This window comes from Eretmochelys imbricata, chromosome 10 (genome assembly GCF_965152235.1).
Source record: "Eretmochelys imbricata isolate rEreImb1 chromosome 10, rEreImb1.hap1, whole genome shotgun sequence".
In the NCBI taxonomy this organism is placed as follows: Eukaryota; Metazoa; Chordata; order Testudines; family Cheloniidae; genus Eretmochelys; species Eretmochelys imbricata.
The window spans coordinates 55,039,750-55,052,592 of NC_135581.1; the positions used below are offsets into that span (position 1 = coordinate 55,039,750).

At 42.0% G+C, this 12,843-nt stretch overlaps 1 protein-coding gene across 2 annotated transcripts in view; it reads left to right on the forward strand.

Annotated features, from left to right (window-relative positions):
- MTMR10 (myotubularin related protein 10) overlaps positions 1-12,843 on the forward strand; it is a 65,593-nt gene that overhangs the window by 17,845 nt on the left and 34,905 nt on the right. For both annotated transcript variants that reach the window (XM_077827621.1, XM_077827622.1), the window contains exons 3-4: positions 10,775-10,911; positions 12,557-12,629. In XM_077827621.1, coding sequence (XP_077683747.1) covers positions 10,775-10,911; positions 12,557-12,629 — 210 coding nt within the window. The remainder of the gene's footprint in view (positions 1-10,774; positions 10,912-12,556; positions 12,630-12,843) is intronic.

Below are 12,843 nucleotides of genomic sequence, written 5' to 3' on the forward strand. Positions count from 1 at the left end.
TTTTCCCTCCCACTGACTTCTGACCAGTGGCAAATGTTGTTCATACCATAAGTCACTAGAGAGCCTAGAAAGAGAACAAAATGTCATATGAGTTTTAACTGCCTACTAAACAAACTACTATACCACTTCTTTTGTTCCCCCCTCCTGGCAACTAAACAGCCTTACAGAGAAGTCCTTTAAAATATGCTTAGTTCTTGAGAACATCTAGTTTTGTGTTTGATGTAAAAGTTGACAAAACTTGCACTACTATAATTCAATATGTCCATTGCTGCTGTTATCAAACATGTCTGTTTTGTATCCATGACTTAAGTTACAAAAGATTAAATTATTTTATAATTTAAAATAACTGGCTGAAAAACATAACCATCTCCTCCAATAGTTACTGATGATTATTCAGTTTATGCAGAATCATACTTTGGGAATCTTCATTGTGTAATATAAGTAAGCAGACTGATGTACTGTGCAACACCTCCAATATAATCAGTCAAATGTAATGAGATGTTTAATTTGGTTTTGGAAGTTAAGGTTGGGTCAGACCATCCACACCAGTACTTTGTTTGTTTGTTTGTTTTGTTCGTTCTCACTCAGCATATTTCTAAAATTTACCTGTAAACTCTTTCATCTCTTCTGTTTAAAAACTCTGAGCAGTCTTCAGGCACTATACTTTTATATAAAATTATTAAAACTGATATACAGACTACCATATGAAAATGAGAGAGTCTGTTTTATCTTTTTAAATGACATCCTATACTAACACATAATCAACTCATTTGCCAATTACTAGTAGCCACAGTATCAGGCTATCCTATTGGAAAATATGGGTACTGGTCTAATTTTCACATTTTAAAATCAACTCTTAAATGTAATACGCATATAATAGAGTATTAGTATTTTCAAACTGATCACTGTAATATGCTGAACATAGAATACGTATAAACTGAAATTCATTGGGAAATGATACTATATAAAATCTTAAGAACAGATGGTATCATCTAACAAGCATACCATTATTTCTTGAGCTTTTGTGGTACTGCTAATACATTGTAAGAGCTCACAAAAATTCCCTAAAAAGAGCTTTAAAAAGTATTTCATGAGCTTATAAGTAGAATCTCATCAGAATTTTTTTCCTTTTGAACTTCAAAGTCTCTACTGAGCATGCTGAACAGAAGATTCATTTAGAAGTGGATGAGAGAAAATTTGCATTTAAATGCTTAGCGTATGCTAATAAACCCACACTATTTTAGTATTCTACTCTCCAACAAGGACAACTAGCAAAAGCCAGTTAAATGATTGAAGATGCCTGAAGACTTCAATTTAACTTCACTTTTTTTAGTTAAGAAATTATTCAAGTTAATTGTTTGTGTTCAGATCCATGTATATTTTGCCCATTATGTTTGGAACAAATATAAACTGTTATGCTAGTTAAAAATCTTGTTAAACATGCCTCTCTAAATATGCTGTTGAACTACCAGCATACAGTTGTGTATATACTTTAATTGCTAAATAGTAACACCAATTAGTCTTTGATTTATTTTGCAATATGAATTTTTCAAGTCCTTTCCTTGCTTCCATAGAAGTTATTTTGGCATTTTAATAGAAATGTAGGGCTTGAGAGGTCATCTAATCTAGCCTCCTCCATTTTGGCAGGACCAAGTATACCCAGACCACTGGTGGGCAGTCTGCGGCCCATCAGGGTAATCTGCTGGCAGGCCACCAGACAGTTTGTTTACATTTTCACGGCCGCCTGCAGCTCCCAGTGGCTGTGGAACAGTAAACCTGCGGGCGGCCATGCAAATGTAAACAAACTGTCTTGCGGCCCGCCAGCGGATTATCGTGATGGGCCGCAGGTTGCCCACCACTGACCTAGTCTATCCTTGACAGGTGTTTGTCTAATCTGTTCTTAAAAATGTCTAGTGACAAGGATTCCACAGCCTCCATTGGAAGCTTATTTCAGTGTTTAACTGTCCTTAGCGTCAGGGTTAGATTAATGCAGGGGCTAAAGGGGCCTTGCAGGCTTGTGGGCCAGATGCGGCCTGTGGCTTCTTTTCATGCAGCCCGCTGCAGGCCGGAGACCGGTCCCCAAGCCTTGTTGCATGCCACCCCTCCCTGGACCTGGAGCTGCAAGCGCTGGCTCGCTGATGTGCCCTTGCGGCCCCTAGGTTAGGGGCGTTCAGGGAATCTCTGCGTGCTGTCCCCATTGGCCAGGTACCGCAGTCATTCGGAGCTGCGGTGGTGGGGCCTGCGGGCATGCACAGCGGACGGCCTGCAGACATGCCAGCCACCTCGGGGAGCAGAGCAGCACAGCGCAGAGCCGTGGCAGGCAGAAATCCTGCCTTAGCCCTGCTGCACCGCCGCCCGAAGTAAGTGCCGCCTGGCTGGAGCCTGCACCCCACATCCCCCTCCCGCACTCCAATCCCCAGCCCTGAGCCCACTCTCCCAGTGCAAACCGCCAGGGGCCCCACAAAATCTAATAGCCCTGGGCCCACAGGAGAGTTAATCCTGCCCTGCTTAGCATTTCAAAGATTTTCGTAATATCTACCCTAAACCTCCCTCGGTGCAGATTAAGCTAATTACATCTTGTTCTGTCTTCAGTAGACTTGGAGAACAATTGATCACTGTCTTCTTTATAACAGCCCTTAACCTATTGGAAGACTGTTATCAAATCCTCCCTTAGGCTTCTTTTTTCAAGTCTAAACATGCCCCATAGGTTCCTCATAGGCCAGGTTTTCTTGACATTTTATCATTTTTGTTGCTCTCCTCTAGACTTTCTCTAATTTAACTACCTCTTTCTTAAAGCATGGCACCCAGAACTGGAGACAGTACTCACGCTGAGGCCTCACCACTACCAAGTAAAGTTGGACATATACCTCCCTTTCTTTATATCTGATATTGCTGTTGTTAAACTCTGGAGTTATATTAGCCATTTTCACAACTGTATCATATTATTGGCTCGTATTCAGTTTGTGATTTACTATAACCCTCAGATCCTTTTCTGCAGTACTACTGCCTAGCCAGTAATTCTCTGTTTTGTGCATTTGATTTTTCCAAATACTTTGCACTTGTCTCAATTGAATTTCATCTTGTTAACTTCAGATCCATTCTCCTATTTATCAAAAGTTACAAGATTACTCTCCCCTCCGTTATCCAAGTCATTAATGAGAATATTGAAAAGTACCAGACCCAGCACAGACCCCTGTGTGATCCCACTGGATATGGTCGCCCCCCCCCAACCCTTTGACAGCAAACCAGTGATAACTATTCTTTGAATATATTCTTTCAAAGAGTTGTGTATACGCCCCTTATAGTAATTTCATCTAAGCCAGCCTTCTCAACTGGGAGTTCACGGCCTCCTGGGGGGTCTATGAGATGGTTTCAGGGGGTCCGCGAGCCCTGGAGCCCTACAGAGCTGAAGTCCTGAGCCCATGGGCAGAGTTGGAAGGAGCACGGAGGATGTGCCCCCCCCCAACTGCACTGCCTTAACCAGAGTGGGACAGTCCCAGGGGCAGTTCCACCCCCCCACTTCTGCCTCTCCCCTGCCCCCCCTGAACAGGTCGCATCCCCAGGCTAGAAGCCAGTGTGGGGCAGCTGGTGCCAGGGAGTGGTCTTGTCTGCTGCTGGTGCTTGGGGCTGCAGCCAGCTCCCAGCCCCGTTTCACCGTTTGTGCCGCTGGTAAGAGCTGCCTGGGTGGGGGACCTAGATCTGGCTGGTAGAACCCTTGGGGAGCAGCAACTCCCTGCGCCCTGAGCTACACCCCCTGATCACACACACCCTCTAGCTCATGTAGACAGCCCCTACTACCCCTCTCCCTGCACCCTGAGTTATATCCCGGCTTGCACACCATCCCTAGCTACTTCATGCCTGAACCCTGAGCGGTTTTTGAACTTTATGAGCTGAGCCACCCCTCCCTCCCCCTGCAACATACTGGGTGGTCTGCTGAGGTGAGTCGGGGGTGAGGTGACACTCCCTCCCTCCCTCCCGTGCATAGCTGACTCCATGAAATAGAAGTCAAACTATGCCTATGGAGGCCCTGCCCAGTGCCCCACAGGGCAGAAGCCCTGAGCCCCAGCAAGTCTAAAACCCTGAGGGACACCCCCCACCCCCACCTGGTGTCTGAAGCTCAGAGCCCCGAGGCTGCCCTCCACTTGACCCTGGAGTTTTTCTAGTGGGGGGGGGGGGAAAATCAGAAAGAAAAAGGTCAAGAATCCCTGCTCTAGACCACATTTGACTATTTTGCTTATGAGAATGTCATGAGGGATTGTGTCAAAAGCCTTACTAGAATAAAGATCGATTCTGTCTACTACTTCCCCCCTTCTCCCCTCTCCACTAGGCCAGTAACACTTTCAAAGAAGGAAATTAGGTTGGTTTGACATGACCTGAACATTTTCAGGCCCTGTCAACTTGAATTAATCTAACTTATCTAAATAGTCTTTAAACCTGTCCTTTCCCTGTTCTGGCTTGTGTTTCTTTCCCCCCTCGTTGTTAAGCCTCTGGCCACAGTTAACCTTTTTATTGAAGACTGAAGGAAAACGGGCATTAAACACCTCAGTTTTCTTGATGTCCTCCATTATTAGTTCTCCTTCTCAGCTAGGTAGTAGACCAGGGGTCGGCAACTTATGGCACGTGTGCCAAAGACGGCACGCGAGCCGATTTTTAATGGCACGCTGCTGCCTGCCGGGTCCCAGCCGCTGGCCCCGCTCAGCCCGCTGTTGAACCCAGGCCGGGACCCCGGTAGGCAGCAGTGTGCCATTAAAAATTCTGCCTGCCCCGACCCGCTCTTCTCCGCCTCCCGTCGCGGGGGCAGGGTGAAGAAGCTTGGTCCTGCCGGCTGCTGCTGCAGGGCAGGCGAGCTTCCCCCCTCCGCCGCCTCTTCCCCTAGCGTGCGGGGTTCCTGACCCGCCTCCTTTCTCTCCCTGCCTCCCGTCAGCTGATGGCCCTGGCGGGGGAGGGGGAGAAGTGGAACTGCAGCACACTTGCTGCTCTGGGGAGGAGGCGGAGAAGAGGTGGGGATGGGGTCTTGGGGAAGGGGGGTGGAATTGGCATATCCCCTCCAGCCCCCTGCCGTGAGCCGCTCTGCGCAGGGGCCTGGGAGCACCCCATGACCCTAGCTCCCTGCCCTGACCCCTGCAACCTCCCACACACACCCCAGCCCCCTGCCCTGACCCCTGCACCCCCCTCACACACTCCTAGCCCTCTGCCCTGACCCCTGCACCCCCCATGACCCCAGCCCTCTGCCCTGACCCCTGGAGCCCCCTCACACACTCTCAGACCTCTGCCCTGACCTATGCACCCTCACACACCCCAGCCTCTTGCCCTGACCCCTGCACTCCCCCATGACCCCAGCCCTGGCTCCAGAACCCCCACACATACCCAGCCCCCCCACCCCATGCCCTGACTCTTGCACCCCCCACATTTCCACCACCACCCTGAGCACCAAACGGGAGCTCCTGCACCCCACCCCTCCACATTCCCACCTGCACCCCTCGCACCAAATGGGAGCTGCCCTGGTAAGCACTCCACACCCAAACCTCCTGCCTCAATCCTGAGCCCCCTCCCTCATTCTAGCTCCTGGCCAGACCCTACACCCCAACCCCCAGCCTGATCCTTCACCCTGTGCTCAGTGCAGAGAGAGAGGAAGAGAATGGGCTAGAACCAGGGAGAAGGTAGGTACCCACTCTATGTGGGCAGGACCAGGATCCCAGACTGGCCGCAGGCTGAGCCGCTCAGCCCACTGCTGGTCTGGGGTCCCGGCCGCCAGCCCCACTCAGCCCGCTGCCGGTCTTGGGTTCTGGCTGCCGGCCACTTGCAGGCCCCACTCAGCCTGCTGCCGGCCTCGGTGAACCTTAACCATGGCGAACACACCATTAAAAATCTTTGTAACCTTTTAATAAAGATACAGACAAGGAAAAATAGTTCAGGCATTTGAAATATAAAGTATTGAGTAAGGCTTTCATTTTAACGTCCCTTGTTCCCTTTTCCTTTTGCTGGAGAGTTTCTAGAAGGAAAAATCCCTGTGTGACAGTTGCTTAGATGGTAATAATTGTCCTTTTCGGGGGGGGGGGGTGGGAGTAGTTGAAATTTGAGCGGTTATTGCTATTGTTTTAAAGTCCAGTTCTGTTTCCTAAAAACAAAATAAGACAAAAAAAAAAGGCGAGGGAAAACAAGATATAAAATGTGGCTTCTGTCTGGTGTTAACTCTCACGTGCCATCTTAAACTGCCGGAAAAATTCAGACATGACACACAGTTTTATTAGCCACACTGAGACCAGGCAAACTTGTACCAACATTGGGCTTTTCAGGGCATTGCTATAATCTGTCTCTTTGGTCACAGGCTCACAGCAGTGTTGCAAAATATGCATTTTTGGCCAGCCTGACCAGACGCTCCTTCGGTAAAAGGCAAAAGGAGAGAGATAGGAAAGAGAAGAAATAATGTGAGGAAGGAGAACACATGAAGAGGGTGGGACAGGGTCACTGACAGTCTAATATCCCAGGTGGTATTTGGGATTTAGCTAGAGCCTGTGGCAGTATTATCTGGGTCCATCTCTCTGGCCTGGTCTGGTCAAGATATTTCTCATGATCAGGACGGTGAAAGCCGAGTAGTGTCATGGTGGATTCTAGGTTCCCAGGAGATGGCTGGGATGGCAGCTATTATGAATAACTGCAATCTTCCTCTGTTTTCCATGTCAGAGATCATCTCCCCATCCAACCACTACGCTTAGGAGGCTCATCGATTTCCCCTTGAGAGGCAAAGCTGATTTCAGCATTACCGATAAGTGAGGATGTGATTAGGTCACGGATTCTGTGATTTTAACAGCCCTCCCTGACTTCTTCGGCTTCAGCCATGCAGCTGTCATCTCCAGTGGCGGCAGTCAGCCCCTCTCGCGCCCCCACGCCTCCTCCCCAGACTGGATGCAGGCTTCCATGAATTTTTGAATAGTGCCCGCGACATGTCCATAACTTTTACTAAAGATAACTGTGACAAAATCTTACCCTTACCTATAATCAACTATGGTCTCTCCAATAAGTGATCACCTTACAAGAAAAAATATGAAGGCAAGGTACATGCCATAAATCCTATCTATGCACTGCTTAGTATTTTTTTTTTGTATGAGGAGGGAAAAATGGAATAGAATATTTGTGACTTGTTTCGTTGAGTTCAGTATTGCTTTTTCATTTATCTAACAAATTACATTTTGTTTATGTAGCTCTAATCAAGATATCTAACAGTTTTATGATAGGAAGACATAGCATGTCCATGTCTGCCAGCTATACAGTTAAGAGAACAATCTTTGGCTTTACCTAAAAAATTAAATATTATCGGCATGAAATGTATCGCTTGAATAAGATTTTATTTGTTGATTATTAGTCTCTGATTTTGACTGTTGTGGGATGTAGGAGATGGTGATGTAATAACACAATGGGCCACTTAAATAAGTTCTCATGAGTCCCCTTAAGCAGTAGCTCTATGTTGCATCCAAGATGCTGTGAAGTCAAGTTCAATAACATATGCGCTTCTTTTTGAATGTTTACCAGAATCTTAGAAATCTGTAATTCTCCAAAATTGTATGTGTTCAAATGTAGAGATTAATAACTAATAAGCTTTGGGCTCTTGTAGTATCTTTGTGAATCATGAATTTAATTTGGGTAGATTTTTATTACTTGAATACACTTCATATATAATGGGTGGTAACCCTGTAATTTGTTCTAGTTTCCTGTCAGGGTTTATACAGACTGCTCTCTTGTTTCCTGGGATAACTTTTTGACTATTCAAGTCACATGAAAGTGTTGACTGCTTTTCCGTGTCTGGAACAGCTTGTGACTGTTTACTGGAAAAAGAAGCAGCTACATTGTAAAAATGTGCAGCATAATAGCTCTGAATAGCTTAATCGTATACACTGACATAGAAAAAGCATCTCTTAAGATGTGGATTTGGCTAAAGCAAAATGTTTCCTGGTATTAGACCGATAAATTTTTTCCCTTTATTTAGCTAGTTTCCTCTATTTTATGGAGCTTTCGATGCTTTGCACCCTTCTTCATATTATTTAATATAGCCACTGAATAACAAGTGTTAAAGGTTAAGTGTCTTAATATGAAACTCCAGGGTAAAGGTTTAGGATTCCACTATTAAAAAATATAGACTTGCACTAAGGCCCTTGAAAACTCCATCTGTTAAAGGTTAACTGCACTGCAAGCTTTCACATTGATTTTAAAAAAAAACAACGCACAACTTAAAAATACTTTTTAAAAAATGATTGACAGCATACTGAGCCCTGACCCTTTGCATACTGAGTATTTTGAATAGCTAGATAACCAAACTCCTAGGTCAAAACTCATTTGACTCGAAGTGGGTTTTAAATTGCGGGAGGGGGTATTTGAGGGTTTGGGGAGCTTTCACTGCTGTCAAAAGGTCTGATATGTACTTCCATCATAAAAAGTAAGGCAGAAGAAAGAATTTTCTGAAGTAGATGAATATTAAAATGTCTCTGCACAAATGTGAGGAGGGAGGAAGCAACGAGGACTAGATATGATGAAGATTACCTAGTGGGCATATCCCAAATGTTGGTTGGCTCTCATTAGTAAAATGAGAGGTGTTTTACAAATGCATGGGGGCACTAATGATGATAAAAAGGTCCATTAATAAAAGAGCGAAACAATAAGCTGACTCTCAGCTTATTGAACTGCTTCATAAAAAGACACATTTACAAAGTCGTATAACAAGAAAATTATAAAACTGAAGCCTGAACAACTGTAAGGAATGAACACTGTGTTTAAAAAAATAAAATCCAGTTGACAGAACAGTAAAGGAATACCATACATGAAAATTTTTAGCATGTATTAATCAGCCATTCTGAATGATATGTTTCTTTGAGTATTAAGGGAAATAGTGTATTTGGTTCTGGGCACCACATTGTTCGGGACATACTGGTACATTGGATAGCTTCAGAGAAGAGCAACTAAATTATAAAGGCCCTGGAAGGTTTCACTTATGAGGAAAGACCCAAAAATGTTTGGTTAAGAGACTAATACAGGCAGGGGGTTTGGCAGGGAACATTGCGTAAAGTATACGAAGGTTGTTAGCACCAACGGTGGAAAGGAATTTTAATGTGGTATTTGGTGGTACTTTACAAGAAAATATAAAGTATACAATTTGGGGATTATGTTGATGGTATATCAGGAAAAACATCTTGACAGTAAGATGTATTAGGTTGTGGAATAGTTTCTTGGAAGCACTGAAATGTTATAATGTTCTCAAGTGATAAGTACATTGGGAAGAATATTGGAAAATGTGCTGACCAGGGAGCTGGACTGTGGGTGACCCAATAAGGTCTCTTGGCATGTCTGATTCTGTAAATGATTTCTGCTGCCATTTAACTGTAATCTATTAAGTATATTATGGTAAAGTCTTTTGGGCATCCAGAGCCCAAGGTGCTGAGCACCATCAGGTCCCCGTCAGGTCTGGAAATTGGAGATAACCTTGCAGAATTAAGCCCTAGATGAGCAAGTTAGTCTTCATCACTAGTCAATCAGTCGTATGCACTATTTAATATTTTAATAACTGAAAATATTTAAACGGTTATAAACTTAAATTTCCATATGCATGCTCTTGTTACCTGTGGCAGCCGACAACAGAAGTGTTATAACAATACAAGTGGCTCCTTTGATATGGAAGAGAACTTTGTTTATATGTGGAGATTCAGAAAATAACAGATTGCACATCCTGAAGGAAAATGGGGGAAGCTGTACGTAGGCTAAAAGAAAAGGAGTACTTGTGGCACCTTAGAGACTAACAAATTTATTTGAACATAAGCTTTCGTGAGCTACAGCTCACTTCATCGGATGTATGTAGGCTGTAATTTAGCTTCCAGGAACTTCAATTCCAGATACTAATAGGTAGAATTATCGGAGGGGAGCTATGAAGGCTTTTTGAATATAGCTTTCAATATGATTGGCATCTGTGTGTTCCTCTTGTTTAAAGCATAGTTTCTCCTAGACTATTCTTTGTACTTGAGAGACTTCTATCTGGGAAGAATCCTGAATGAATTTAAATATATGCATTTTAAGTAGCCTCTTTTACCAAAGGAACACTTTAGTTTCATGAATCAGCCGGTCAGTAGAAGCTCTGAAAAGGAGAGTGATATTTTTGAGTGTATTTTTTACAACTCATGTGTCATCTTTCATGGATTTACTCTGAATATTAGTCTAAATATCCAAGTACTAATCAGAGATAATTAGATGTGCAAATGAGGATTTGGTTGATAATCAAGTTGGCTTTCTGATGATTGATTCTGAAATTTGGGATCCTGCAGGTTCACAAAAGAACTGTAATATAATTTAAACAGTACAGGTTTTAGAAACATACTGACATATAATACATACCATACATTTTAGCTGAGGCTTTTTAAACAAATTATTCTTAATCATTTTCCATTTTAAGCTGTCATTGCTTTAAAACAAAAACACTTCAGTGGTGGCATATCACAATTTTCATGGACCTGTAGACTCATGACTCAGGAGTGTGGTTTTGTTTTGTTTTTTTAATTATATCCTAATTCTCTTTCTTTCTGTACTATTATAAGTGGTGGTTCAATGAAAAGGTCACAGTTCTGGTTTCCACTGATCAGCTTTCATGTTAAAATCCAAGTTAGTATGCTTTCTGACCTACCATTTGAAAATAAAGGTTAAGGGGAACTTACTTGAAATCACCAACTTGCAATGTTTCTATCTTTAAAGAGATTTAAATAGCTTACTCTTTTTTTTTTTTTTGGTTTTGTTTTAGGTGAAATTGTGGTAAATGAAGTCAATTTTGTGAGAAAATGTATTGCAACAGATACAAGTCAGTATGATCTCTGGGGGAAATTGGTTTGCAGTAACTTCAAGATTTCATTTATTACGGATGATCCCATGCCACTTCAGGTTTGTTTCTCTCAATTGATACATCATGATTCATTATGAATAGGATTAATAAAATAGATTCGGTTAAACCACAATAAATTCCTCAAGTAATTGAGAGGTCTAGCCTCATTTTATAAAACAAAGGAAGTTCAAATATCCATCCTGAATTATTGGTATGCCAATCCTTAATTTGTCCTATTGTATCTACAGATCGTAAGTTTTTGACATCAGAGTATTATTTTCCATGTCATTTGAACTATGGTATCAAAGCAGTTAATGATGGAAGTACAGCGAGCTACTGTTTGCAGGAGGGTGTTTTGGGAAGTGCTGTTAAAAAGCCAAACACTTTACTATTCGTTGAAAACTATAATGGAACACCTTACTGAATTCTGAGAATTCCAAGATTCCTTTATGTAGATATAAGCACCAATTCAGCAAAGTCTTTAATATGTGCCCAACTCCTATTGAAGTCAGTAAGGGAGAGGACAAGATACTAGTGAAATGATCATATTTAGTATAGAGGCAGCAATATATAACAATTAAGGCTGGTTGTTCATAACAACAGAAAAGGGAAAGGGCATGGCAAAACATGCAAAAGTCATAACCTTAGTTTAATTTGTAAATATCTTGGCAAAGAATATTTTTAATACAATAAAGGTTGTTGAAACTGAGTTATCATTTATACTTTTTTTTCAATAAAAATTTCGTAATCATTTACAACTTTTTTTAAAGTACTCAGTTGCCTGAGTGGACGTGTATTTAACTACATTAGTGAAAATACATGAAGGAGTCTTGCTCAGTAGTGACTAGTGGGGTGACAAAGGCCATGGCTTTTATGACAAAGCAAATTTATTGTATTCATATTTTGTGGCATGGAAATCATAGCTGTAACAGCCTTAAAGTTTAATATAATTCTATTCCATGATATTCAGTGTCTTAGTTTTGGAGACCAGTAATATATAAGGCTCCAAAGGCATATTACTTTTAAATTAATTTGTTAAATTAGCATTATGTTGCCTTATCAAATGCATTTTTTGCCTATCTCTTCTTCTGCGGTCATTTTTCTCATTCTTTCCTACAAAAACGCACAATACAGTATTTTAGATTGAAGTGATCTGATAATATTTCTCTGCTCTCTTCAAGTGGTCTGAGTTTAAACTAAATTTGTAAACTATAAAAATTACACTCCTTTGCATGCTTATACTCTTTGTAGCTCCTACCCTTGTAAAATAGTATGTGACAATAGTAGCAGATGGCTAATTGCAGCATATATAATTATGTTTTGGGCTCAGTGTACTGTTTCTGAAGTTTTCAACCTGGGGTCTGTAGCTGCTCTGAGGAGCAATCCTCCACACTTAATCTATTTTGTTACATCTGGTGTTATAAAAAGGAAGCTTTGACTTTGCTTATGGAAGGTGACATGCATTTTTCTTTTCATAGTTGCAGTAATGGTTTTTCATCTTAAATTGCAGTCAGTTTGATGCTGAAACGATTCATGACTAGGCTAGAAAACTCCAAGTAAATATTGTCTGTTTAACTTTTTTTATACAGAATCCACATTGTTTTTATTTGAGAAATATCTGTCAGTGTTTTCTCTAAATTGTGTTGTAAAAACAATACTGCTGTAAAGCTCCTGTTATTTATCATGAATTTGTCTCTGTTCCAGAAATTCCATTATAAAAACCTCCTCCTTGGTGAACATGATGTGCCGCTAACATGCATTGAACAAGTTGTCACAGGTATGGAAAAGTCATTTAAGTATGGTGAAAAGCTTAAAAGATGAGTTGTATGTTACAGTTAAAATTATTAGCTGCTTTCTATATTAAGGCACAATCGTGCACAGGTAAGGTTGAATTTCATTAGTCTTTCTATGAAGTTACAAATTAATTTAAATTTAGGTACAAGTCAGAAAAGCAATCTAAAGACTGGATAAAATTCAAATGAGAAATTTTG